General features: G+C 50.9%; 4 protein-coding genes across 4 annotated transcripts; 2 read left to right on the top strand and 2 right to left on the bottom strand.

Annotated features, from left to right (window-relative positions):
• Window positions 1-794: 794 nt before the first annotated feature.
• Window positions 795-15,119, bottom strand: FMAN_06841 (putative non-ribosomal peptide synthetase; the record flags this gene model as incomplete). Its single annotated transcript, XM_041825895.1, has 4 exons — window positions 795-2,864; window positions 2,937-8,414; window positions 8,478-14,732; window positions 14,793-15,119. The coding sequence occupies 4 exons, from the start codon at window positions 15,117-15,119 to the stop codon at window positions 795-797; spliced, it is 14,130 nt and encodes a 4,709-aa protein (XP_041691230.1).
• Window positions 15,120-15,746: 627 nt separating this feature from the next.
• Window positions 15,747-17,045, bottom strand: FMAN_06842 (uncharacterized protein; the record flags this gene model as incomplete). The annotated part of the gene is made up of 1 exon (XM_041825894.1): window positions 15,747-17,045. The coding sequence occupies one exon, from the start codon at window positions 17,043-17,045 to the stop codon at window positions 15,747-15,749; it is 1,299 nt and encodes a 432-aa protein (XP_041691229.1).
• A 1,163-nt stretch (window positions 17,046-18,208) lies between these two features.
• FMAN_06843 (uncharacterized protein) lies at window positions 18,209-22,448 on the top strand (the record flags this gene model as incomplete). Its single annotated transcript, XM_041825893.1, has 2 exons — window positions 18,209-21,743; window positions 21,793-22,448. 2 exons carry the CDS (start codon window positions 18,209-18,211, stop codon window positions 22,446-22,448), a joined length of 4,191 nt encoding a protein of 1,396 aa, XP_041691228.1.
• A 1,242-nt stretch (window positions 22,449-23,690) lies between these two features.
• FMAN_06844 (uncharacterized protein) lies at window positions 23,691-25,616 on the top strand (the record flags this gene model as incomplete). The annotated part of the gene is made up of 1 exon (XM_041825892.1): window positions 23,691-25,616. One exon carries the CDS (start codon window positions 23,691-23,693, stop codon window positions 25,614-25,616), a length of 1,926 nt encoding a protein of 641 aa, XP_041691227.1.
• Between the last annotated feature and the right edge of the window lie 321 nt (window positions 25,617-25,937).

Here is a 25,937-nt window from a genome sequence, read left to right as displayed (position 1 = left end):
TCAGCAGACTGTAAACGTGTTTTCGTGCAAGCATATGTTATTTGTTTGTTCCTTGCATGAGTACGGTAAATTAAAAGAAATAGACTATGTTTGATGTCTGCCATGGCTTAGCAAAGGAATGCAAGACTGAAAATATATGCTTAAATGTAAGCCAGGTTTCAAACGAGATAACCAAACTTTTATTATGAACTGGTCTATCGGTATAATAGAAGAACAACTTTGCCAACTGAAAAGCAATAGTCTCGTTATTATCTGTCAGTAAATGGCAATTTCCTGGATAATGGCCTCGACTAGGCGCCATAAGAGCCGAGGCTAGCTGAACTGCCATGAATTCTAGATGCCAAGTGACCCTTCAATTACAGGCTAATAACAACATCCTTGACACCCCACAACCGACCAGATCATGTCTGGGGTATGATCATGAGACTTCAAAGCTTAAGTGCAATGGATGCGGTATTCGGATCGCGCCTGGGGATGAATACGATGATCGACGCGGAACGTGAGCCTCCGACTACTGAATTCGTGTATGGTGAGTGTGGGGAAATTTACCGTGAATAACCGGCTGAGGGGTTAGCGTTAGGAGCATGGCCAATTAGACTGTCGGCTACCATTATGTCAGCTTCTTCTGGTGAGCGTGAGCGCGTTGACGCGTTGAGGACGCGTTAGTACAGGGTATGTTGACAAGAATTGATTGGAATGACGGTGCTCTGATGTGCATTAATCTAGATACTAACAGAAATAAAAATAAGAAATTACAGCGAAATTACATATGTACATAGAGATTATATCTTTAATCAACCCTCGCGCGCTTGGACTGTGGAAAGCTCAGCAAGAAAATGATCTACCAAATAAGCAGCCTCAACGCTGCATGCGTCAAACAATGCTTTATCGCCAGTTGCAGACACTGTAATATCGCCACTTTCGTTAACAATAACGTTGAAAAAGAAATGCTGAGCAGGCAAATGAGCGACATCAAGCCCCTCAATGGTAGAGACTATAGATGACGGCTCCGTAGTGGTGAAGTAGTTGGACGCGAGTGGCTCAGGGAGCCTGTACCTCTCTAAGGCCTTTGGCTTATCCGTAGAGCTCCCGTTCTGAGATGCTACAAGGTCTCGTCGGTAGATAATGTTCAAGTGCGAATTGAAATTGGGCCCCAGCTCTCGAACACCATCTGCTTGGCTGAAGCAATTGAGTTGCGCGAGATGGTCCTGGATGAAGCCGAGTAGATCCTCAGTCGACGACTCCAATTTAATAGAGAATGGCGTCACAGAAAGAGTCGGGATACTCGCAGCAGTCAGGTCGAGGGTTTGCGTCCCATCAGGTGACGAAAGAGATCGAGAAGCATGGTTGAGACCAAAAGTAGGATTTGCTCGGTGGGTGAAGTGCTGTAGCGTCCTTGCGTAGGAGAGGATGAGAGCTGCAGAGACCTCCGAGCTACTCTTCTGCAACAGCGACTTGACGTTATTCTGAGGGAAGATGTTGGAGCTCGTCTTGAACTGAGGGCCGTGCGCTGAAACAACAGTACGTTCAGCGTTGTGGCCCAATACTGTTTCTTGAGCACCGGAAAGATGACGCGTCCAGTATGCTTCCTCGGCTTCTGGCTGTCTGATTGCTCTGATGCTCTGAACTGTTTGCTCCAGTGACCGACGAGTTTCTTGGATCTTGCCCGCTGTGAGAAGATCGTTGAGGTCCTGTTCAATCATCTTGATACTCCACGCGTCGTAAAGAGCATGATGGAGTCTCAAGACAACCGCCTTGCCGTCTGAAGCTTCCAAGAAGGAGAGGCGGACGGGAGGTTCCTTCATATCAGATGCCTTGTTGCTTTCTTGGCTCACATGCTCCGCGATCAACTCCGCAACAGTCTTCGACGAGTTTTGAAGGGCTTTGAAGCGTGATCGGCCTGACCACTCTTCTGATAGGGTGACTTGGTACAGTTCGGCAGGGGTTGATCCCGTTGCAAAGGTGGTTCGAAGGACATCGTGTGCTTTGACAAGGTCAGACCAGCAGGCCACGAGTTGTTCCTGTTCGAAAGTCTCGGGCAGTCTGTAAACCCATGGCGCTTCGAAGAATCTCTTGCCGTTATGCAGCCAAAGCTCGAGATGTGAACGCTGACCAGGCAATACCGGAATGATAGCCTTGATCAAACGGTCTGGCTGTCCTAGGGTCTTGGCTATTGCCGACTTCAAACCTTGTCGAAGTGGCTCCGATTGATGCTGGGTGCCATTTGCTGTTGGTTTGCGCGAAGACGTTGGGCGCTTGATGATGTCGCGAACGCTAGCACCCTTCATGATGTCAAAAACGCTGACGCTGAGTCCAAGTTGCTGCCTCAAAAGCTTCGATAGCCGAATGGCCAAAATTGAGTCCAGACCAACGTTAATAAGTCTCGTGCTGTAACCGATCTTCTTTCCACCTCGTCTTGTTCCCACAACTGTCTCCACAAGCTTCAATACTGCATCAGCTGCTGGGGTCGAGCCATTCATATCGGGTTCCGTCGCATCGATCTTGGACTCATGAGGTGGCGTGTTGTTAACTGGTTCAAGATATTTAGTGTCAACTCCAGGTACATCGAGTCCATGAAGAACGTGGTTCAAGGCTGCTTCCAGGCTCTGACCTAATGAGCCAACCTGCTCTTGGGGTAACTTGGCCCTTAGCTTGCCATTGAGGATGTTGTCCCTAATATGGAAGCTCACGATTAGAGGGTAATCATCATAGGCCGGTCCAGTCGCATCAGCAGTTCCAGCCTGCACGGACTTGAATAGCTTCTCTGAGTCATCGCTCGTGTTTGAAGAGCCAAGAACTCCGTCAAACACGAAGAGACTCTGGAAGAGGGCTGCTGGTGCATCTCCTCCCTTATGTCCTGATCTCTATAGCGTCTGTATCTTCCTTAGTGAAGCCATTGAGTTGGTGCCTCTCGCGCTGTCGATCTGCTTCTGCACAAGGATCAAGGCTTCTGAGATGTTGACGCAACTGCTAGGGCTACCCAACTTCGCTCTCATGGGCAGTGTATTGATAGCGGGGCCAACGATGGCAACATCATCATCGGCATCCGTTGAAACAACTTCTCCATACACGACGTCAGCTTTTCTGTAGAGCGACTCGCACAGGACCTTAATCCATGACAACTGAAGTGCTGCTTTGATGGTCACGCCGAGATCCTGGCATTTCGACTGGAGGAGCGACAATTCACTCGTGTCAAAGCTGAAATGGACAGCAGATGATGCCTTGAGATCATCAGTGAGGAATTCAAGGGGAGTATACGTGTAATCCCGAACAGCATCTGCCCAGTAGGCAATGGAAGCCCGCTGAGAACAGGCGACAGTCCTTGCAAACGGTCTGTACAGATGCTTGGGCTCGTCGACGCCATCAGAGAGGTCATTGTTGAGGCGCCGACGGTAGTATTCTTGGAGAATACTCCAAACAGACTGGATAGATGTTGCATCATAGAGAGCATGATGGATCCGCAAATGCACTCGACCAGGCATCGTTGGCTGAATCTCCCAGCTGACCCGATCGCTTTGCTCAGTGGGGGAAACGATACCGACCCACGGTGACTCATCATCATCAGTGAAGATGAACCGGGTTCTGAGAATTTCACACGCTTGAACAGTGTCTTTCACGGCAGCGAAAAACTTATCAAGAGTGGGTGTATCGTGTGCAAGAGCATAGCCAGAAAGCTGAATGGCATGAACATACGTGTATGCATCGCCGTCAGTGGCTAGAGATGCGCTGAGCATGCCTTCTTGGAGTGGCGTTGCGATGAACATGAGACTCTTGGCTAGACGCTCAAGGTTTCTGTCATAGAGCTCGGTGTCACTCAACTTGCTGCCGGTATGCTCACCGTTAGATTGCGAATTGACGGTGTCAACTGAAGCAGACTTCGACTTGGCATCTTGAAGAAGCTGCGCAACGCCCTTGATAGTTCGTGCCTTGATCACAGCGTGAGAAGACAGCTTAGTCTTGTGCGACTTGTTGATTGACTTGACAAATGGGAGAACGGTGATGGAGTCAAGACCGAGCTGGTACAGCGACGTCGAGTCGGGCTTGGATGACAGTTCAGATGGATTGATATGAACGAAGCGACTGAGGGTAGCTTGTACGTCAGAGAGTGCCTGATTATAAACTGGAGCATCTATCGAGGTCTCGTTGCCTCGGGGGCCATCGAGGACCTTGGTCGAGAGGGCCTTTGTAGTGAGAGGTGAAGTAACAATATCCGACACTTTGACGGTCTTGTCAGCGCAGCTGTACACAACCTTCTCAAACAGTCGGCCAATATCCTTGAGCTGCTCTACGTTCAATGCTCCAGCAGAAGAAAGTGTCAAATTGATCTTTCCATCAGCGTGAAGATCCACGTCAAACGCCAAAGCCATATCGCTACTACTACGAGTAGGCAAAGCGGTCATCTGTCCTGGTTTGGCGTCACTGAGTTCGTTGACAGGCACGATGTTGATGCTCAAGAGACTGTCGAACAGCTTGTCCTCCGATCCAGACCAGCGCTGGACCTTGTCGACGCTGACGAGTGGCATGGAACCTTGGCAGACATCAAGGTGAGAATCGTGGACTCGTTGAGCCAGTTGGGGTAGGGTCTCGTCGAGGCTATTGATGGTGGCGGCTCGAATGAGGGTGTTCAGGCATGGACCAACAAAGCTGTCAACATCGTTGGCAACGCCATCTAGTAATGGCCGAAGTGACATGATAAAGCCATAGACAACGGATGGCTGCTTGGTGAGTTGGGCGAGGCACATAGTGACAGCCAGTTGGAATGCGGAAGATGCCGATATCGTTCCTTCAGGCCCCAGGGAGTGAGATTTGAGTCTAGCGTTGAGCTCAGAAGTCGTGTACCCAAGACAAATAGTCTGGCGAGCCATGACACCACTCGTACTGTTGTCATCAATGGCTCCAACGCGACATGGTTGAACGCCCTGTAGTTGTTGTTGCCACGACCGTCTTGTAGCATCGAGTTGCTCATTCGATAAGTTACAGTGATTCGAGATCGTGGATAAGGTGGCTAAGCTATTAACCGCAGCAATTGAAGACGTCTGGCTGTTGTATGCCGCTTCAAGTTTGTTCTTGAGGGAGTCGATAGCAACACCGTCGAATAATGCGTGGTGGATGCTGAGTGACACGATGGTCTCGTCTCCATCATCGCCGGAAAGCTGTAGTCGGATTGGAGGTCGTCCATTCATCTGTGACACAATATCTGCTGGGTGCTCATGAGCATTCAAAGGAGAGGATGGCAGTGACCGAAGAACGACCTGGAAGATTTGGCCGTCATCTTCACGCTGAATGAAGCAAGTTCGGAGCATCGCTTCCGAGGCGATGACTTCTTCTGCTGTCTTCTTCCATCTGTTGATGTCTGTACCACGACTGAGACGGTAGCTGAACCGTGCGACATATGGAACATCATATGCCTCGGTGTTCTCTCTTAGGTTGAAGGCACTGAGCCAAACAAGAGAACACGCGATGAGAGCAGACTGGAGAGGGAGACAAGGAAGGACAGCTTCGATATTGGAGGAATCAAGCCCCTCTGGAAGAGGACCAAGGTCTGACACGTTGAGAGTCGGGATGTGTAGATCGTCTATGGATGGAGGTGTCGACAGAGGCGTGCTGTTCGACGGGCTACCGCTCTCTTGTTCATCAGCAAGTCTTGCAATATCTGCAACTGTACACGACGAAGACAGGAGATGCGTCATCTTCAATTGAGAAAAGCCACGTTTCCTCAGAAGAGAGACCAAGTTCACTGCCGAAAGACTGTCGATACCAAGGCGCTGAATGCTGCTGGTACTCCATGCCTCAACACTGCCACCGACGGCTTCTTCAATAGCCGCAACCACCATCGACTCCTTCGCACTCAAGTTTGCCCCAGATCGAAGCAAATCGCCCGAGTTGCCTCCATCTCTGTCCTGATCTTGCCGAGTGGCTATGAAATCCTTTGCCAAACGTGCCAGGATCTTGGTGTCGACCTTGCCAGAGGCGGCGAGGTATGGGATCTTGGAAACCCAGACCAGTGTTGGTACCATGAAAGCAGGGAGTTTGTCTTGGCATTCTTGCTCGATCATGCCTAGTAGTAAAGTTGACTCCTCGCCTTGGACATCAAGTAGCTCGACCTCCTGTTCAGCCTGGCCCTTGAGATTACTGGCCTTCCTAGCGATGAAACCTAGCAGCTGTTGTTGTTGATTCGAAATATCTTCCCCAGTGGAAGCAACCGTAGCTGCAAAGTCAAAGTCGCCCTTGTCACTTGCAACTTGCTTCAGGAAGGCAACGACCTCATCCAGCTCAAGCCGCTGTCCGCGAATCTTGGTTTGCTGATCAGCTCTACCAAGGAACTCAAGTGATCCGTCGTGCATCATCCTCATCATGTCTCCAGTTCGATAGACTCTCTTGCTGCTGCCGCCGGGAAGAGTAATAGTCTGGAAGCTCTTGGCTTGATCGACGGGGCGGTTGAGATAGCCCATTGCTACCTGAGGACCAGCGATGCAGAGCTCACCTGGCTGGCTTCTCCTAGCAATGACAAGACTGTCTCCATCGCTGATGGGACATAGAAGTAGAGCCTCGAGACCTTTTAGTGGGAGTCCAAGGTTGCGGGCGTTGGAATCTTGATGTACAGCATGTCCTAAACATCCGATAGTGACTTCTGTAGGACCGTAGAAGTTGAAGAGAACGGCTCGATCGTCTGCCGTGTCTGAGTCTTGCGTCTTGGCCCACATGTTCAAAAGCTCGTTTGAGGCCTTCTCTCCACCAGTAGTCACTACCCTCACTGATGGAACATCTTCAGGTCGTAGCCTTAATTGGCTGAGAACCGAGGGAACAGATCCGAAGTGCGTAACATTCAGCTCATTGATCAGCTCCTTCAAGTTCGCCATCATGGCCGTGCGGTCTCTTCCGATAACAACCCGATGTCCAAGATGCCAGGGCACGAAAAGCTGTGTCAGGTGAGGATCGAAGGCGCGGGAAGTAAGGTTGAGGTACTTCCCAACACCACCAAGTCTCGCAGTTGCAGGCGAGTGTTCAATTAACCGGTTGCTGAATGCAGAGATGAAGTGGCAGAGGTTACCGTTGGAAACTCGTACACCCTTGGGGCGGCCAGTCGAGCCAGAGGTGTAGAGGAGATAACCGCCAATGCCGGTCGCTGAAGGGATCTCAGAAACAGGCCAAGACAAAATGGTGTCCATGTCAGCATTCGTGTCGGGGAGTAGCAACAGCGGTGGGTCATTTGCACTGTCTAGTCCCAAGTCACCGACAAGCTCGTCGGTTGTAATCACAAGCTTGGCACCCGCATCTCTAATGAGGAGCTGTTTGCGAGCCGGTGGAAGATCTTCATCAACAGGAAGATACACAAATCCAGCACGGAAAATGGCGAGAGTGACTGCCAGGGACTTGATATCTCTACCAAGGCACATAGCTACAGGGTCATCAGGCTGTAGACGAGCCTCATGCTGGATTAATCTCGTAGCGATGGCGTTGGTGAGCTTGTCGAGCTGGGCATAGGTAATGGTCTTGGAAGCAATCTCCTCATCGTCATCTGAGGATTCAAACATGACTTCCTCAACGGCGATCCAGTCTGGATGCTCTGATGCGCGAAAGGAAACGTATTTAGTAGGATTGACAGCTTCAGTCTCTTCGCTGAAAGTTTTACCACTGATAGACAGAAGACTCTTGCTCATTCCGTTCTGGAGCTGAGTCAAAGGAGCGCTCGGGGCCTCGGCCATAACCTGTGCTTGGGCAAGGATCTGGTCCAACAAGAGGTCCAACTGAGCCTGAGAAATACGACGTCCATCTCCAGTGAGCTCGATCGCTCGATTCGCCTCGAAGATGTTCAACGCAAGTGGATGCTCAACGTTGAGCGACAATGCCTGTCCCACCTCCTTGAACATGGACTGACTAGCTTCGGCTTGGTTGTCATCTGAGGCGGGATGGTACACGAAAAGACCAGGGAATGGAGCGTTGCTGCTACCACTTCCTCGATTGAGCATCCTTTTGACATCAACTGGGTGAAGGTTGTGTGTGCTCTGGAACATCTGCGCTGACTCGAAGGCCATCTCCTTCCAGAGTTCCTCGGACGACGCAGCATTAGAGCGAACAATGAGAGGCAATGTAGCTATAGCGGGACCGACAAGTCGTGCGAGATCCGGGTGGAGGACTCTCTGCGAGATGGTGTGGCCAAGCACAACGGCGTCGAGTTCGAGGTATGAGGCGAGAACACAACCAAAGGCGGATTGGAGTAGTGTTGGAAGTGCAACTGTAAAAGTAGATTGAACAAATGGAGAAGGGATAACTTTCCTTGACATGAGAATCTTCTGGACCTGTTTCTGTCGAGATTGGGTGAGGTCAGGGAAAGGTGCGTTCAAAGTGCCCCCACTGGCCGTTTTACTTATCTCATCCAGTCGGCGACTCCATAGCGCAGCTGCTTCATCCCTCTTGGATGGAGTAGGTAACAGCCCTAGACTGAGACCTTTCTCAAACTGCACAACTTCACTTACCTCCCCAACCGACTCCATATGATACAGGCTCGTGACAGTTTCCAGGAAGACATCGGAAGCTACGGCGTCGTAGAGAGCGTGATGCATACTGAGCATCATCTTCTTGGTGTCTTCGACAAAAGTGACAGCCCACGGCGTCTCTATGGTAGTCGTTGGAGACAGCTCCAGCTGCAACTTCTTGGCCAGTTTACTGAGACTCTGAACCTCCTCAGAGCGGACCTGAGACCAGTGCAAGCTTGGTTTCTCGCGAATCACCTGGAGGATCGTTGAGTGAACACCCTTCTTGCGAGCCCATGAAACAGTGTTGTCGCTGCCATCTACATCGAGTTGAGTCAAGGGCACAAAGATAGTTCGGAGAATGTCGAAGCGCTTGGCTGCGGCAGTCCAAGCTCTCTTCAACTGGCGATCATCGATGTCGTCCAAATGGCTGAGATCAAACACACGATGGGCCCAGTAGGCTTGTGGCTCGAGCATAGTCTCGACGATGAGGGACTCTTGCATGGGTGTTGCGGGTAGGACGTACTGCGTATCAGAGGGACGCATGTTGCCCTTGATGTTATCAGTAAGCGCCTTCTTGATAGACGCCAACCACGCCGTTTCTGTCTCGACTGCTTGGGCGGACTGGTCTACTTTAGCCTCTTTTGGCATTCGGCTGAGCGTGATATTGACCAGTTCTCCTAAAGACTCACATCTCATGAGGTCCAGAACTCCAACTTGACACTTGAGCTCTCGCCTCAGCAACCAAGCAAGCTTCGTAACTTGTAACGAGCTGAGGCCGAGACCTGCCAAACTGTCATCCGGAGAGAGGTTTTCAGTTGTGATATTAAAGTGTCCTGCGATTGCCTGGAGAATGGGTAGCTGATGCGCCGTCCATTGCTGCTTGGCCTGATGACTCGGCCCTTGCGCTTGTGTCGAGTCGTCTCTCCCAGCCAACACGTTGAGATCCGACTCCGCGTAGATAGCCTGCAACGCCTTGCGATCAACCTTGTTTGAGGCGGTCCTCGGCATGGTCGTATCGAGAACAACAACGTGTCCAGGCACCATATACGCAGGCAAGAGGTCCTTGGCTCGCTTGAACACCTGAGATCTGATCTTGGAAGTGTCGACGTTGCCAGTCTTGACAGAGACAAAGGTGACAACCACTTTGTTGTTATTCCCAGCGGGTGCGCCTGGACGCTGAAGATACAATGTCTCGACATGCTCAACTGCAGCGTCGTCGTCCTTCAGACTTGCACACGCTGCGCTGATCTCACTGAGCTCAATACGAATACCGGTAATCTTGACGAGATCGTCATTTCGACCGAGAAACTCAAAACCATGGTCATTCAATCGCACGAGATCTCCAGTGAGATAGATACGCTCGTCAATGCCCGGACCGCCCTGGATGAATGCCTTGGTAGTCTTGGCTTCGTTTGCAAGATATCCTTTGCCGACTTGTGCACCGCCCAGAGCAAGTTCACCGACTCCGTACCGAGGAACCAGCTCCCAACGTTTGGTACCTTGTAATCTCGCAACCTCACGAACAGCATAGGCGGTGCAATGGTCGAGAGGAAAGCCAACATTGGCAGCTTTAGCCGTGTCTCGACTCTTGCCAAAGAACTGTCGCATCGTAGAGACGACGGCGTTCTCGGCAGGGCCATACGTGTTGTATGCACGAGTCGTAATATCGGGATGAGCCCAGGCCTCAGCGACGTCTTCTGTCAGCTTTTCGCCGATGAACGTGACGTACTGGAGAGTTGAACCCTTGAGTTCCTGGACAGCAATACTGGCTCCAAACGAAGGTGTCAGATGAGCATGAGTTGGGCGAGACTTCCAGATGAACTCGGTGAATGTGCCCAAGACCAGCTCTCGCGTACCACTGATGACACTTCCCGCGAGGCCCCAGGTGTAGAACAGGTCTTGTACGAAGACATCAAAGCTGTAGGCGGAGAGTTGTAGGGTGCGAACCTGCTCACTATCATCGTGCTCAACGAGAACTTGCAGGTCGCGCATCGCTTGGGCTGCAGCGCTGTGCTGGACCATGACACCCTTGGGCTCGCCCGTCGTTCCAGAAGTCCACAAAAGATATGCCAAATCCTGTCCAGTGATGTTGGAGATACCGTTGCGTGGCTTGGCTCGAACCCATGTACTGTGGCCATTATACTTGTCAACCAGAATGACTTGTACATCTTTCAGTGCGTCCTGAGCAAGGCAAGGCTCTACGAGAGGCAAAGACTCAGTGGTTGTAAGCAGCACCTTGCTCTGCGCTCGAGCAATAAGAGATGTTCGACGTTGAACTGGGGACGTTGTGTCAATGGGACACCATGCAGATCCAGCCTTGAGAATTGCCAAGACAGATACGTAGAGCTCAACACTGCGTTCCATGCAAATTGGAATGATGTCAATGTCTTGCTCGCGCAAGATGTTCGCCAGACCATTGGCTCTAGCATCAAGCTCTGCGTAACTCATCTCAACAGGAGCGGAATCGAGTGAAGAGTAGAAGCTCAGTGCCAGGAGATCGGGAGTCGATGCAGCTTGATTCTCGAACTGAGCATGCAGAAGTTGAGCTCTGTCGCCAATCTCGTTGGCTGTGTCATCCAAACCATCTTCCACAACAGGGATCGTTCCCTCAGCAGACAATAGGCTTCTGTCAATGCGCGCAGGCAGACTCTGTACCAGGTCATCAGGCATTGACATCAGTATAGTCTCAGTGAGTGCTGCAAACTGCTTGACGATGCATGTCGCAGAAGTCTCTGAGAATGTCTCGTCGCGATACGTCAACTTGAAGACGACATCATCGAATCTGCCATTCCTGTCAGGCGAGTTCGGGTTTGTAGGGAAGACCTCTGCGAACATGGCAAAGTCGTAACGTATAGCAGGATTCGAGATCTCAGTCCAAAGCAAAGGCGCCTTGTCTGCCCCATCACCCTCAGGTTGAGGATAAGCTTGCAAGGCTAGGGCTGTGTTGTATGGGAGTGTCTTGAAGACGCCGAAGGACGTATGTCTGTGACTTTGAGCGAATCTTGAATGTTCCATCAAGCTGCCGACGACCTGTTTGAGAGTCTGCGCTTCAGGTAAGGCAACTCGACAGGGCACAACAGAGAATGTTGGGCCATGGACAAATTGATCGTGGCCTGAAAGAACGCTGCCAAAAGTCACGTCATTGGTGTCTGCCTCAGAGAGGATGTGTAGAAGCATGGCCCAAGAGGCTTGGAGTACCGTGAGGGGAGAGCCTCCCAATGACCTGCTCTTACTCTCTAGAAGCTCCCAAGAGAGTGAGCTGGTATGTTGTACCATGGCATGTTGACGAGTCTTGGTTGAAGTCGGCTTGACGTTGTTACCGCTGATGGCTCCGAGTGGCTCCGTCTCCCATCCTTCCAGAGCCTTCTGCCACAACTGATCTGTCTCTGGGTTTACATTCAATGCCCATTCGAAAACGGCGTCGTAAATCCCTTGACGTGGAAGTGGCTCAAGGCCAGAGTATTGACGAGTGATGTCTGTCATGAGCACTTCAAATGAAGGCCCGTCGCAGATGCAGTGAGCAGCGCTGATGATCAAAAGACCACCACTACCACCCTCCTCAGAATCAATGATCTGTACATGATACAGCCTGTGCGACTCAAGGCTGAGATCCTCCTCGGCGAGGTCCAGCCAGGTTTGCGCGTCGCCAGAGATACTGCCAGGACTGGTTTTCTTGTGAGTAATCCGACCAGAGTTGCCGCTTAATCTCTGCCAGGCGTCTGAGGTCAGAACTACTTGGAGGAACGGGGAAAGGCCATCGTCACAGGGGAGCAGTGCCGTCCGATAGATGGCTTGTCTCGACATCGTCGTCTCAATGGCGTCCCTGAGAGCTGTCGCGGAGACATCTGGCTTGAGTCTCAGTGTGGTATGGCTGATGTAGTTGCGCTTGTCCATGGCAAAGCTCACTGCTAGTTGGCTCTGGGTGCTAGTTGCTGGTAGAACCATCTCAATGTCGTGCTTGTTGAGGTTGAGTTTGTCCAGGACCTCCGATGTATGCTTCGTGGAGAAGGACTCAAGTTGAGCAATTGTTCTGGCTTGTCTATCAATTTTAGTGGCTGATGCATCGGTCCCTTGACTGCTAGGGAAGAATACAGAACGGATGGTGGCGCTGTTGTCGAGGAGAAGTGCCAGTGACGGCTCAAGCCGAGGGTCCTGGGGTCCTGGCCAACGCTTCCTGATGTCTCGCAAGATCCTCATTGCACGAAGACTGTCGATGCCCGCTTCGGCAAGGACTGTCTTTGCAGTGATGGATGGACCTGAAGTAGGTGAGTCATTGAGAACATTACTCACGATTGAGATGAGCTCATGCTCAAGCTCTGCATCCTGAGGGTTTGACAAAGCCTCAATGTTCTCAACCATACCGCGGTTGCAAGGCTCTTGATCGACAAGCTCGGTCTTTAACATCTTGTTGACAAGTGCCAAAGCTGCTTTACGATCTGCCTTGCCAGAAGCAGATCTCGGAAGCCCACCGACTTGCAAGATCTTGAATGGTCTCATGTAGTCGGGAAGATGGTGCTGAGACGCATCTAAACATAGGCGGTGTACAGCCTCAAAGTTCTCACTTGAATCAACGACAACTAGACTCACGACCTTTTCTGAACCTGCGTCTGCACCATGCTTCCAGACACAGGATAGAGTCTCTTTGATACTAGGCACCTTGCTGGTCAGAACACTCTCAATCTCACCCAGCTCAACACGCCGCCCACTGAGCTTGACTTGATCATCAGAGAGTCTGCCTAGGAATTCGACCATGGGAGAGCCACTCTTGTCCCAGACGATTCTGGCTCTGTCACCAGTCTTGTAAACACGGCCCCATCTAGGGTCATCTCGAAATGACGCAGCTGTTTCGTCTGGCCGGTTCAGGTAGCCCACCTTGCTCACTTGAGGTCCAGTGATGACAAGTTCGCCCACTGCACCCATAGGTAGAGGCTTGAAGCCCCTACCAGATTGAGAAATTGACTGGTTTTGGACAATAAGAACACCACAGGTTGCCAACGGTGTTCCGATGACGGATCCGCGTTGGCCTTCAGGCACATGAGCTTGCGCAATACAGTAGATAGCCGTCTCAGTAGGCCCGTATCCGTTGTAAATGCCTCTCGGTACTTGGCCAGGTTCCTCTTTCGCGGTCGGATTGTAGGGAGCAAAGTTCTGGAGAAGTCGAGCATTCAAGGTCTCACCACCAACCATTAGTCCACTGATTGAAGAGGGCTCTAACAAGCTAGCGAAGCTAGGCGTGATGTTGGTGATGTCAGCCTTCAAGGTAGTAACAACCTTGTCAATATTTTGAAGAGTGAATTCTCGAGGCGCACAGCAAAGCGTTGATCCAGTGCTAAGAGTCCAAAATATCTCAAATAGTGAGATGTCAAAGGTAGGTGCAGCACCTTGGAACCACCTGACAGGCTTGGATGTAGAAGTTGGTCGGGGAAAGCCATAGTGGGCACTCAGAGCAGAGATGGTACATGAGGCCGAGAGATGGCTGACAGCCACTCCTTTGGGCAGTCCAGTGGTTCCTGAAGTGTACAGAATGTAAGCCAAGTCGTCCGCGCTCATTGATGCTGATTTCGGCTGTTGCTCTGGTTCAGTATCGCAAGCCTGCAGGAAAGGGGTGACGTTGACAATCTCTGTCGAGGAATCGACGAAAGAGGGCGGCTCTGATTCTAGTAAAGAGGTTGTTGTAAGCAATGTAGATGGCTTCAAGTCTGCTATGAATGCCTGCTTTCTCTCCGTAGGCGCGTCCACGGCAATGGGACAGAAGGCTACCCCCGCCTTCAGAGCTGCCAGATATGAGATGTAGAGTTCTGGGCATGGGCCGATGTGCACTGCGACTGTCTTGAGAGACTGTGTCGATTCCACGCAGGTCTTTGCGATCTTGCCCGCCAATGCCGTTGCTGCGTTTGCAATCTGACGATATGTAAAGGTCACACGGCGTCCATTTTCGAGGTCCGTCAGGTAGTCGATAGCGACTCTCTCAGGAGTCTCAGACGCGCGCCTCTCGAACTGGTGATGGAGAAGTGAACTCTTCGCACCATCGTCGGTCAAAGTCTCGTTGTCATGAGTGAGGGGGAGGGGCTCAGATCGTGGGGGAAAGTTAAGGACAGACGGCTCAGTCCATTCAAGACTTGCGTTATGCCCTTGGCGCACCCTAACAATGATGTCGTCTAGCATGCAGCCGAGAGATCTCAGAGCAGCAGTGGGGATGATACTGGCATCCGTCTTGAGCTGAACTTTGTGTTCTTCAAAGTGAAGTTGAAGGATCTATCCAGAGCATCAGTATACAGATGAACCCCTGACTTGATGAACTGGCCTATAACTCACCTTGCCTTCACCAATTGAGAAGTCAGACGGAATATCTTGAGGATTGTCATGTTTAACGAAACGGAAGCTACCGAGCTCATTTCTCTCGGAACTCCAATACTGAGCCAAGATGAAACCACCTCGCTTAGTATCTTGAATACAAAAGTTCTCATCTTCGTCAAGAACGACAAGATGAGACACAAGCTTCACAAATGCCTTGATTGCGATTTCTTCATCAAGTTTTGGCTGGACAGAGCTGGTCCAGCTGATTGGCTGAGATGTCTCCGTCGATTTCTGGTGAGTATGCAGTGGCCGAAGCTGCGTAACAGGAGGCCGTGTCATAGACATTGCGTTATCCATAGTGTTGATCGTATCCTTGTCTTACACCGCGTAACAGCTGTACGGTAGTTCGTGATACTTTGCCGTGGTGTTTACCAGATTATCGACAGACACAGGGTCTCTGTCGCAAACCACCAAATTACGTCGGCCGTTATCGCTCGGCAATGTCAGCACGGCAGTCAACCACACTGATGACGATGTCCACCTCAATGAAGCTAGAAACTTTGCTCCAGCACAGTGTGTCATGGCGTATGGATCCAAGAATGGTAGGTAGTTACAGTGTCCATATTCGGTGAAACATCCGATCCCTGCTGACACCCATAATTCATCTCGGTCAGCGTAACGCAGTGGGGGGCTGATGATCTGATAAGATTACGGTTACCTACAGTGCAAACAAAAATAAGCTCGGTTAGCCCCGGTGACTCAATGCAGCCACACCAACTTTAACAAGTTTTACGTTATTTCTCCGATGATCTTGGCCACAAGCGCAATAGCGGCATCAGATAATTCTTGCTCATCACGGTCTATACGAATTTACGTCATGGAAATTACAATTGCAAACAACAATGTCTCAATTTTTTTCAGGGTCCGGTCTATCGATCTACCATGCTAACCGGACTAGAGTACGCCCCCATTTTAGACAAAATGCGCCTCCTGGAAAAATCGCTCACGCTGCAGGGCGAATAGCATGGCCGTCTTGTGCGGCAGGTGGAAGCGCTTCTTCCTCTCCTGCGGCAGAAACCTGTCCTGGATCTGAACGTGGTTAAGATCGTACTCAGGCTCGGCTATCACCTGCTTGGTGCGTGGATCGCGCAGGAAGCAGCAGTGCTTGATCGACGTGGCGACAGCCTGATAGCGTTTGCCGCCGCGGAACCGCTCTTCTCCCACTATGATGTGTGAGTTCTGATCGTGCTCGCCCACTGTGATGTTGCAGTTGGACCCAAAGAAGCACGCTGCGTTGTCCTCCATGACCCATCCAATCTCGGTGTAGCCTGCGAGTTCTCCGTCCCACTCAAACACACATGACATGGTATGGGGGTCATCCAGTTGCTTGGCAAGGTATGCTCGATGATGCTCGTCTGGCCCACGCTCTTTCCATGCCTTGTTGACTCGGTCGGAGTTTTGCCATCGCTTGTATGTCTCGAAGTGAACGGGATTGGACGCGTCGATGTGTCGGATTTGTAATTGCTGACCAAGCTCGACGATGAAGCGGGAGTAGATGACAGTGCCAGGCTTGGGCTTGGGGGGTCGAACGGGGTGAACGGTGCAGACGTTGCCCTTGCGCGTGAAGCCCAATTGGTTTGCGAAAACACCCATTGTGCCGTTGAAGCCTGGGAATGATGTCACTTCGGGTCGTGATTGAAGCCAGTGCTGTGAGTCTGGCGCTCCAGCGCCTTGCCAGAATGCATCGTGAGAGAGCCAGTAGATAGTCTCGCGGGGAGTTGTAGTAGATGAGAATGGCGATAGCACACCCAAGCCAGTGCACTTGATGTATTCGCCAATTCTTTGACTGTCAACAGAGATGGCTATCAAATCATCATCTCTGTGATCCGGGTGCAGCCACAGAGCGTAGATAGACGCCCAGGTCAACGCGAGGTCTTGCTGTCTACCGTGGGATGCGAAAGGAGAACGAGGATCAGCAACGTCAGAGTTCAATATCTCTAGTTCAAAGACAGGAGCGAATTGAGCTCTGTTGTCATTGACCATTGCTGGCGATATTCTGGCTTCTCGACCATCCATTGACCATCGCGCCAATGTCGTATCGCCAGATCCAACGAGGTAGTCGTTTCCATCGCCATGGCCGGTATTGGCAATCCAGATATTGGTTTCGCCATCGGGGAGTCTGAATGAGGTCTCTTTAGAAGTGTCCCAAGCTTCTTTTGGTGGCGTCGGGTTACGTGGGGGAGCAACGGAAGTGATGCGGTCAGTAGTCATGCTGGGCGACAACGTCTATAAGTGTTTGTTAGTAGGAAGCCAAGACGAGGACAAGATAACCAAGTGGACTCACAAAGATAACGATAATGATTGATGAAGAGTGATTGATGGATTTACGAATGCCTAGAGGCCTTATCGCAAGAGAAATGGAAGCAGACCAGGAGTTTTAATACTGATTACCTTGATTCTGTTTGGTCGCCTTGATACGATGATCATGCTCAAAAGAGTTACTAGTCTGCCTTCTACGTTTCATTCACAATCTCATCCAGCGGCGGCCGATGAGGCAGTTTATTGTGACACGACATGTGTGCCCCAGATGATTTAATCCAGGGTAGCTCAGCCAAGCTTCTGTGTCTCACATGCATCATTACACACATTCTGGCATGGCCTCGGAGGATTCCTACCCTGTGCCCTTTCAAGTAATCTTATTCCAGTATTCACACTGATTTTACAAGAGATGATCATGAGAATCACCGGTGTACAGAAAACTTAGCGGAGGTCCTCGGTAAAGAAACCGTCCTAAACGAGAACAAAAAACCCACCAACGTCATATGCCACCAAAACTTTTATGCTTGTTTCACCGCAGAGCCGTCTTTCACATGCCGTCTCTGATAGGTCAATTCTTGACAAATGGCGCAGAAGTGCCCCCCGAACTGTGTGGAGATCGGCATTTCTTTTCCCCTTTTCAAGTGGGATAAGTGCCGGGGTTAAACTCGAATGAGGAAGCCGACCGTAAGCTTATTTAATTTCCTTGCTCTGTATCCACCGCGGCACGTTATGTAATCGGAAAGCGGTTAAGCATTTCACTGTGAGAAAGCACAGACTAAACAGGTTCCTAAACTGGAAGAGGCAGCCTATGCAGCCACCTAGATCAACGGCTTGAGGAAGGTGATGGAAGCAAAGACACTTACGGCGCATCCACTTAGACTCCCCATCGCGTATGACCTGCGATGTAACCCTGAATGGAATTATTGCTGATCGGCACACCCTACCGAACGGGCCCACAGTCCTTGGATCCTGCTTTGGGAGATCCCTCCGAATACGGACCTACAAGCATGAAGCGCAAGCTGTGCCTTAGCCGACCTGGACCTTGGTGACAGAGCCATCGACATGCCATTTGCCGAGTGAGACTCGTTCGAGAAGCAAGTTCGGTCTCAACCATCATGGCGAGCAACGACGGGAAGACCTTCCCCCCAAGGAAGTGGTACAGAAGAGTGCCATTCCTATCAGCCAAGCCAATACAGCAGAGACTCACAGCGCCAAAGGTCTCTACGCCAGGCAATGTCGAGCATCAGAATGAAGACAAGCTTCCTATGCCAGAGCTCCAGGCAAATTGGCTGTCGATTTTGACCTTCAACTGGCTGGGACGTCTTTTGCGGACGGGTTACACACGACCTCTCCAAGCAGAGGATCTGTATGACATGCCCAGCGATAGGTTGGCAGAAGATCATGCAAATCGCCTGGAAGAAGCTTGGGCTGCAAGACTTGCTGTGAATCAAGGACGAAAGCCTGTTACTTCGTCGAATCCGTTCTCATGGAGACCGTTCTGGGCGAGACATACCACTGATACAACTGTCTTGACCTTGGCTCTCAATGATGTATGCTTCAAATGGTTCTGGCTTGGCGGACTCTTCAAGTTGGCTGGAGACTTGTCACAAATTTTATCGCCTCTACTCATCAGATTCCTTATCGCTACTTTATCCGACTCATCGCAACAAGGTCTTCGTTCAGGCTTTGGCTACGTCGTTGGACTTTTCCTTCTTCTTGTCTTTTCTGTCACCTCCAACGTCCATGGCTTCTATCGCTCTTACACCACCGGTGTCTTGCTCCGTGGTGCATTGATGCACGTCATTTATCGCAGAGCAACCACGCAGCTCAGCGAAAAGGCCAAGCTGAAACATGGTCTCGGTACTGGAAAACTCATGAGTCTCATCAGCGCTGATGTGACGCGAGTTGACTTCTGCTGTGGCTACTTCCATGTCGCATGGACAAGTATCTTCCAGATGCTGCTCTGCTTCGCCTTGACCGTCTGGACCATGGGATACAGCGCTCTGCCGGGATTCGGCCTGCTTGCATTCCTGTACCCTCTCCAGTCTTTCATGATGGGCCGTCTACTTCGACTGCGACGGGGCAGCATGCCGTTCACAGATGCCCGAGTCAAGGCTGTCGTTGAAGCAGTTGCTGCTATTCGCCTCGTCAAAACAAACGCTTACGAGGAGAGTTTGCTCTCCAAGATCGGAAAGCTGAGGTCTGACGAGGTAGTGTATATCCGCAAGAGGATGCTTCTCAGGGCCCTCAACACTGCGGTCTCTTACACGGCGCCGACTCTTGCTTCGGTCGTTAGCATTGTTTGCTATGGAGCGACTAGCAAAAATGGCATGGATGCAGGCGTTGTGTTTTCTGGCCTTGCATATTTCATGCTGTTGAGAACACCTCTTCAAGCTCTTCCTACTGCTCTGTCAGCTATTGCAGATGCTTGGGCTGCGCTGGAGCGACTGGCGTTGTTTATGCTTGCTTCCGATGTAGACCCTGATGCGCCTTCATCTAGCCCTCAAACTAGTTTGGGCTACTCTAGTGAGGAGGAAGAAGCGTCTGATGCCGTGATAAAAGTCGAGGATGCCACTTTTGCATATCACGATGACTCGCAACTACTGGCAGCGGAAGAAGGGAAGGATGTGGCCCAGGAACAATCAGAGAGCAAAGCGCTTAGTCAGAGTCAGAGACTTATGATAGACTCGTTACTAGTGAAGCGCAATCAGCTCTTCTGCATTGTTGGAGCCGTTGCATCAGGCAAAACCTCGGTCTTGAGGGCACTTCTCGGCGACATGCATCTCATCCAAGCGCGTTCCTATCAGCTCAGCCTCACGACTGCTTCATCTCAGATTGCCCTAGCCCCACAAACCGCATGGCTTCTGAGCGAAACGGTGAGAGAGAACATCGTCTTTGGTAGACCTCTCGACCTCGCGTGGTATGACGAGGTTCTCACACGCTGCTGTCTCCATCAGGACATGAACGCTTTGCCGGATGGTGACATGACAGTCGTCGGCGAGAATGGAGTTTCGCTCTCTGGTGGTCAGAAGCAGCGTATCAGTCTTGCGAGAGCTATATACGGCAGAAGTCCACTCCTCTTCCTTGATGACTGTTTCTCAGCCCTAGATGCTCACGTTAGTGCTCGTGTTTTCGGTATGGTCGTCAATCAAGCACGTCGCAATAACGAAGGCACTATCGTTCTGGTTACACACTCGATTCCGTTTGCTAGGCAAGCTGATCACATTGTATACATGGAAAAGGGCCGCATTGCTGAGCAGGGCTCATTTGAGCAATTGTACAGTCAGAATGGAGACTTTTCTCAGTTCGCAGGTTCTTCATCTCTGGTCTTGGACTCAGACTCAGATTCAGAAACCGCCGGTAGTGGTGATTCCGAGAAGGCTGTGCCTGATGAATCCACCACGGCGGGGACACGGACAGATAAGGCCAAGCCTGATACCAAGGACAAACAGGTAACCCAGACTCGCGGCAAGGAGTTGATGCAGACTGAAGAAAGAGTCGTCGGCTCAGTCAGCGGCCGAACCTACATCCGCTACGCACAATTCGGCAACGCCTGGCTCACAGGTCCTCTCCTCATTCTCTCTATTGCTATCTACCAAGGAACCAGCGTCGTCTCACCACTCTGGCTTAGCTGGTGGCAGAAGAACCAGTATACTACCATATCTGAAGATGCATACATGGGAGGATACGCAGCTTTCGGAGCTGGCCAATCCCTTGGTCTGTTCTGTATGAGCGCGACATTTGCACTCTTCTGCTTCTGGTGCTCCAACAAGCTTCACCATGCGTCCATGTCCAAGGTCCTTCTTGCGCCTGTCTCTTTCTTCGACACTACGCCTCAAGGCCGTATCACGCATCGATTCAGCAAAGATGTTGATGCGGTGGATAACGTGGTGGGTGAGACTCTGCGCCTATTCATCTCAACCTTTGTCCAGGTCCTGGGCACAATCATTGTCGTCAGCATCATTGTACCAGCTTTCCTAGCTATCGCAGCCGCCTTGCTTCTCATCTACACTTGGACGGGCATGTACTACCGCCCATCATCACGAGAACTCCGCCGACTCAACAATCTGCTTCGAAGTCGCATCTACGAGCATTTCGGCGAGTCTCTTTCGGGTCTTCCCACTCTCAAGGCCTTTGGCGCCATCCCTCGTTTTGTTGACGATAACGCGCGCAAGATTGACACGGAGAACACTGCTTACTGGCTATCAGTCTCTTGTCAGCGCTGGCTGAACCTCCGTCTGGACCTTTGTGGCGCGACTCTTGTTTTGGCTGCAGGTTTGCTGGTTGTTGGACTTCGCGGTACCATTGATCCTTCGTCTGGCGGTGTTGTCTTGTCCTACATTGTCACGGCTCAGGCTGTTTTTGGCAACATGATCCGTCAGAGCGCAGAGATCGAGAACAACATGAACTCAGTGGAGAGAATGCTTCACTACGCCTACAATATTGAGCAGGAGCCTGCGCATCAGGTCGACGATGTTGATAAGGAGCTGAAGACCGGTCAATGGCCACATGCTGGTCATGTTCAGTTCCAATCTTTTACCCTCAGTCATCGTCCTGGACTTGAGCCTGCACTCAAGGACGTGAACCTGGATATCAAAGCTGGTGAAAAGGTCGGCATTGTCGGCCGTACAGGTGCTGGCAAGACAACGCGTAAGTGCTAAGGGCAGTCCATTGTAGTCAAATACTAACATTCATATAGTAATCTCTGCGTTATTGCGAATCACTGAACCTACGAGTGGTCGAATCCTCATCGATGGAGTCGATATTCACACCGTCGGCCTTCACCTCCTCCGATCAAGCCTCTCCGTCATCAGCCAAGATGCCGTTCTTCTAGCCGGTACCATCCGCTATAACCTCGACCCTTTCCAACAATACGACGACGAGTGGCTACAACAATGCCTGGACCGCGTTGGGCTCGGCCAATCTGTCAAAGAACAAGATAGAGAAGCAGAAGAAAACGAGAAGCATGATTCTGAGTCCAGCAGTGAGGGATCAAGTCTAAACCTAGACTCGGAGGTCAAGGAGAACGGTTCCAACATCTCCCAAGGTCAAAGATCTCTCATTTCCATAGCTAGAGCGCTCGTTCGAAAGTCCAAGATTGTTATTCTGGACGAGGCAACGGCCTCTATTGATGGCAGAGCGGACGCGAAGCTTCAAGCCATGCTGAACGAAGTCGTTGGCAACGCAACCGTCCTTACCGTGGCTCATCGACTAGATACAATTGTTGCTACGTGTGACAAGGTCGTCGTGATGGACAGCGGCAGAGTAGTTGAGTTTGACACTATCTCGGAGCTGTATGCCAGTCCAGGCAGTGTGTTTAGATCTTTGTGCGATGCAGCAAAGATTTCCATTTAGTCATAGTCCTCACAAGTAGATATTTCAGTTCATGCCCATAGACTTTGTACCTAAATTTACTTAATTTAATGCTTCATTTGCGATTTCGGTCAGGCGACAGGGAGTTACAATTACTCAGGGATTGCCACTGCGACAACGGTGTATCGTAGATTGATAAGATTGTCTGATGTGATGACAAGTCCCTTACGTGCATCTGATTGATAAGTGAACGATCGGCACTCGCCAAGACAAATGACAGTGGAAATGTTGCGTACCAATGTTACATGAACGGCGTCAAAGTTATTTTTGCAGCCCTGACTTATTGCCGCAGCCAAGTCGTCGGTATTGATCCAGGTATAGGGTCTCAGTTTAGGTAAACTAAATGCATTGGAGCTTCTAGGCAACGTGTCACGAGCCGAAGCATGAACGGGATGCCTTCTAATTGAGTTCAAGCCCGTCCCATCGGAAAGGAACGGATCAAGAGATCTTCATGATGGGCAAGCAATTGGCCACGCTGCTAACACTCTCAGGACCTTTGCTTGTGATTGACAGGACCCCTGATTTGTCAAGAAAACTTTGCCTCTCCCGTGAACCAACCAAGACATGTGATGCATCGGCGCGTTCCCTCTTCTTGGAATCTTGATGCATGATCACAGCTGCATCAGAGACGTGCTAGGGGCCAGGGATATTCTACTGTTTGTATAAGTGTGTGACACACTGTGCTCGTAGCTCGACAGGGCAGAGATCTGCAGCCCGTCCCACACAACGGCCGATCCCTACTGCACGCGACCATCTGATTAGATGGGCGGCCTGTTGATAATCTTGGCTACCAACCAACGCAAGTGGATATGAACAAGATCTGATAATTTTTCTTCAAGTCGCCGGACAAACAAAAAAGACTCACCTGTTTCTGGTCCTCCCACGCCTTGGCTAAACCCCACTCACGCCGAGTATCAGCACTACTGTCGTCCGTTGTAGGCGAGCCGAGGACCGGCGAACGAGGGGTCCTGTAATCTGTCTGTCCCTTGCACACTGTCTGTTGGTTCTGTCTTTTCCTCTCTGCGAAATGGGGGCGACCAAACAGCTTTTGGAAGCTGTTGTGAAAAAGTCAGGCCAGACGACACTACCGCTGCAGATTGAAGACTTTTCCCTTTCTTCTTCCTCTTCCCATTTTATTTGCTTCCCTTTTCCCTTCTTTTAATGCTACGTTGATCTGGCCGTCTTAGAGCGATCTACAGCTCATTTTTCGTCCCTCCCTCCAAAATGTCAGCGCCTAAGCACCCCGAGGGCAGCACTGAGCAGTCCCCCGCCGCCCACAACACGTCGCAAATGTTCGAGCTCAACGAGAAAAAAGACTACGACGCGTCCAACTCGCCCGTCTCTGACGATGATACCCATAAGGAAATCGGCGTAGGAAGGGTCGAGGCCTTCAACAAGGTGCTCTACCAGTCTGGCAAGAAGGGCAAGATCCTTCTCTGGCTTCTTGGTATCTCCATTGGTCTCACCATGTTCGCCTACGCCCTCGACATGGGTATCACGACTACAATCTTTGGAACGCTTGCGGCTTCGACTTTTGGTGTTCACAGCCAACTCGGTACTGTCAATACGGCTGGTCAGATCATTCGTGCTATTAGCAAGCCCTTCATTGGAAAGCTTGCTGATATTACTTCTCGACCTACCACTTACGTCGTGGTGCTTGCTTTCTATGCTGTCGGCTTTGCTGTCGCCGCTAGCGCCTCGGGCTTCACTGCCTACACTGTTGGCATCTGCTTCACCTCAGTCGGCAAGTCTGGTCTTGATCTTCTCAGCGACATCATCGTCGCTGATTTGACTCCTCTCGAATGGCGAGGCTTCTTCAGCGCATGTCTTTCTCTACCCTTCATCGTCACCGTGCCTGTCAACGGCTTCATCGCTGATGGCTTCTATGAAGACTGGCGATGGGGTCTCGGCATGTTCGCCATCCTCGTTCCCGCCCTTCTCATCCCCGCCATCCTCACCCTCTACACCATGCAGCGACGTGGTGAGAAGGCTGGAATGGTCACCATGGCTGATTCCAAGGACGTTCGATTGGGTCGCTCTGAGGCCACGCCCAAGAACCTGACCTATTGGGCCAAGCTCGCGTACCGGGGTCTAATTGACATCGACATTGTTGGTCTCATTCTGCTCGGCTTCGCTTTCTCTCTGATCCTTCTGCCCATCACCCTGGCTAAGAGCGCAAAGGGCGGATGGAACAACCCAAGCATGATCGCCATGATCGTCGTTGGCTTTGTTACTCTCATCTTGTTTGGTCTATACGAGATGTATCTCGCTCCCAAGCCAATGATGACCAAGCGCATCGTCAAGAACCGTGCTTTTGTCGCTGGTGTCATCATCCACATCTTTAACCAGATGGCCTCTTCTGTTCGCAACACCTACTTCTCGTCCTACATCCTCATCATCAAGGAGTGGACTACATACCAATGGACCATCTTCCTTGGTATCACTACCATGGGTCTCTGCTTGGTCGGCCCTGTCGTTGGACTGATCCATCGTGTCTCCCATCGCTACAAGGGTCTCATGATCTTTGGTGCTGCTGCCAGAATTCTCGGTTATGGTCTTCTCATCAGCCCCAACGGAATGATGACACAAGACACTGCTCGTCTCGTCGCTGCTCAGCTCATCTTCTGCCTTTCTTCCCTCAACGTCGTTGGTGCCCGAGTTGGTGTCCAGGCCTCTGTTCCCCACGATGATGTTGCTTCTCTCATCTCCATCATCACTCTGTGGTCTACTCTCGGATCCAGTATCGGTAGTGCTGTTGCGACAAGCATCTGGACTGAAGAAATGGTTGCTCAGATGCACGTCGAGATGCCCAATGTTGACGATACTACCATTGCTACTATTTACGGCAACATCAAGACCCTCAAGAAGTATGACTTCTTCGATCCCATCCGTCAAGGTTCTATCCGCGCCTACGCCATCGTCAACGGTCATATCACCATCGCCTCCATCTGCCTGTCCTGCATTCCCCTCATTGCCTCTCTCTTCATGCCCAACTTCTACCTTGGCAAGCAGCAGAATGCTGTCAACAACAAGGGTCTTGATGGTGAGGTTGTCGATGTCCCGGACCAGCATGGATCAAGAGACGCAAATGCGACTCAGCAGGAGCCTGCAACGCCCATGCAAAAGCTAGCTGCCCTGTACCGAAAGTAGATAATGTCAACTTGTGAATATCAGACCGATGTAATAGTTCAGACAGAAACTCTCCGGCTTCTGGATGATACTGCTATTCGGACGTTATCGTTCGCTAGTCTTCGACAAGTACCTACCACCATATTATTACTCTGAATAGCTATAACTGCCTTAATACAATCCCGAAAGCTCACCTCACACTACGTGAGTTTGGAGTCAAGTTAAACCATTCGCATGCATCCTCAGTGCTGACTCACTCTTATGTGACTTAATTTGACGGATTAGAAAAAATTTCATGTAATAATTGCTCATAAAATAGCTTCCAAAGCCAGAAGACACCAG

This window comes from Fusarium mangiferae (genome assembly GCF_900044065.1).
Source record: "Fusarium mangiferae strain MRC7560 genome assembly, contig: FMAN_scaffold025, whole genome shotgun sequence".
Taxonomy (NCBI): Eukaryota; Fungi; Ascomycota; class Sordariomycetes; order Hypocreales; family Nectriaceae; genus Fusarium; species Fusarium mangiferae.
This window is presented reverse-complemented; position numbering and strand designations above follow the sequence as displayed.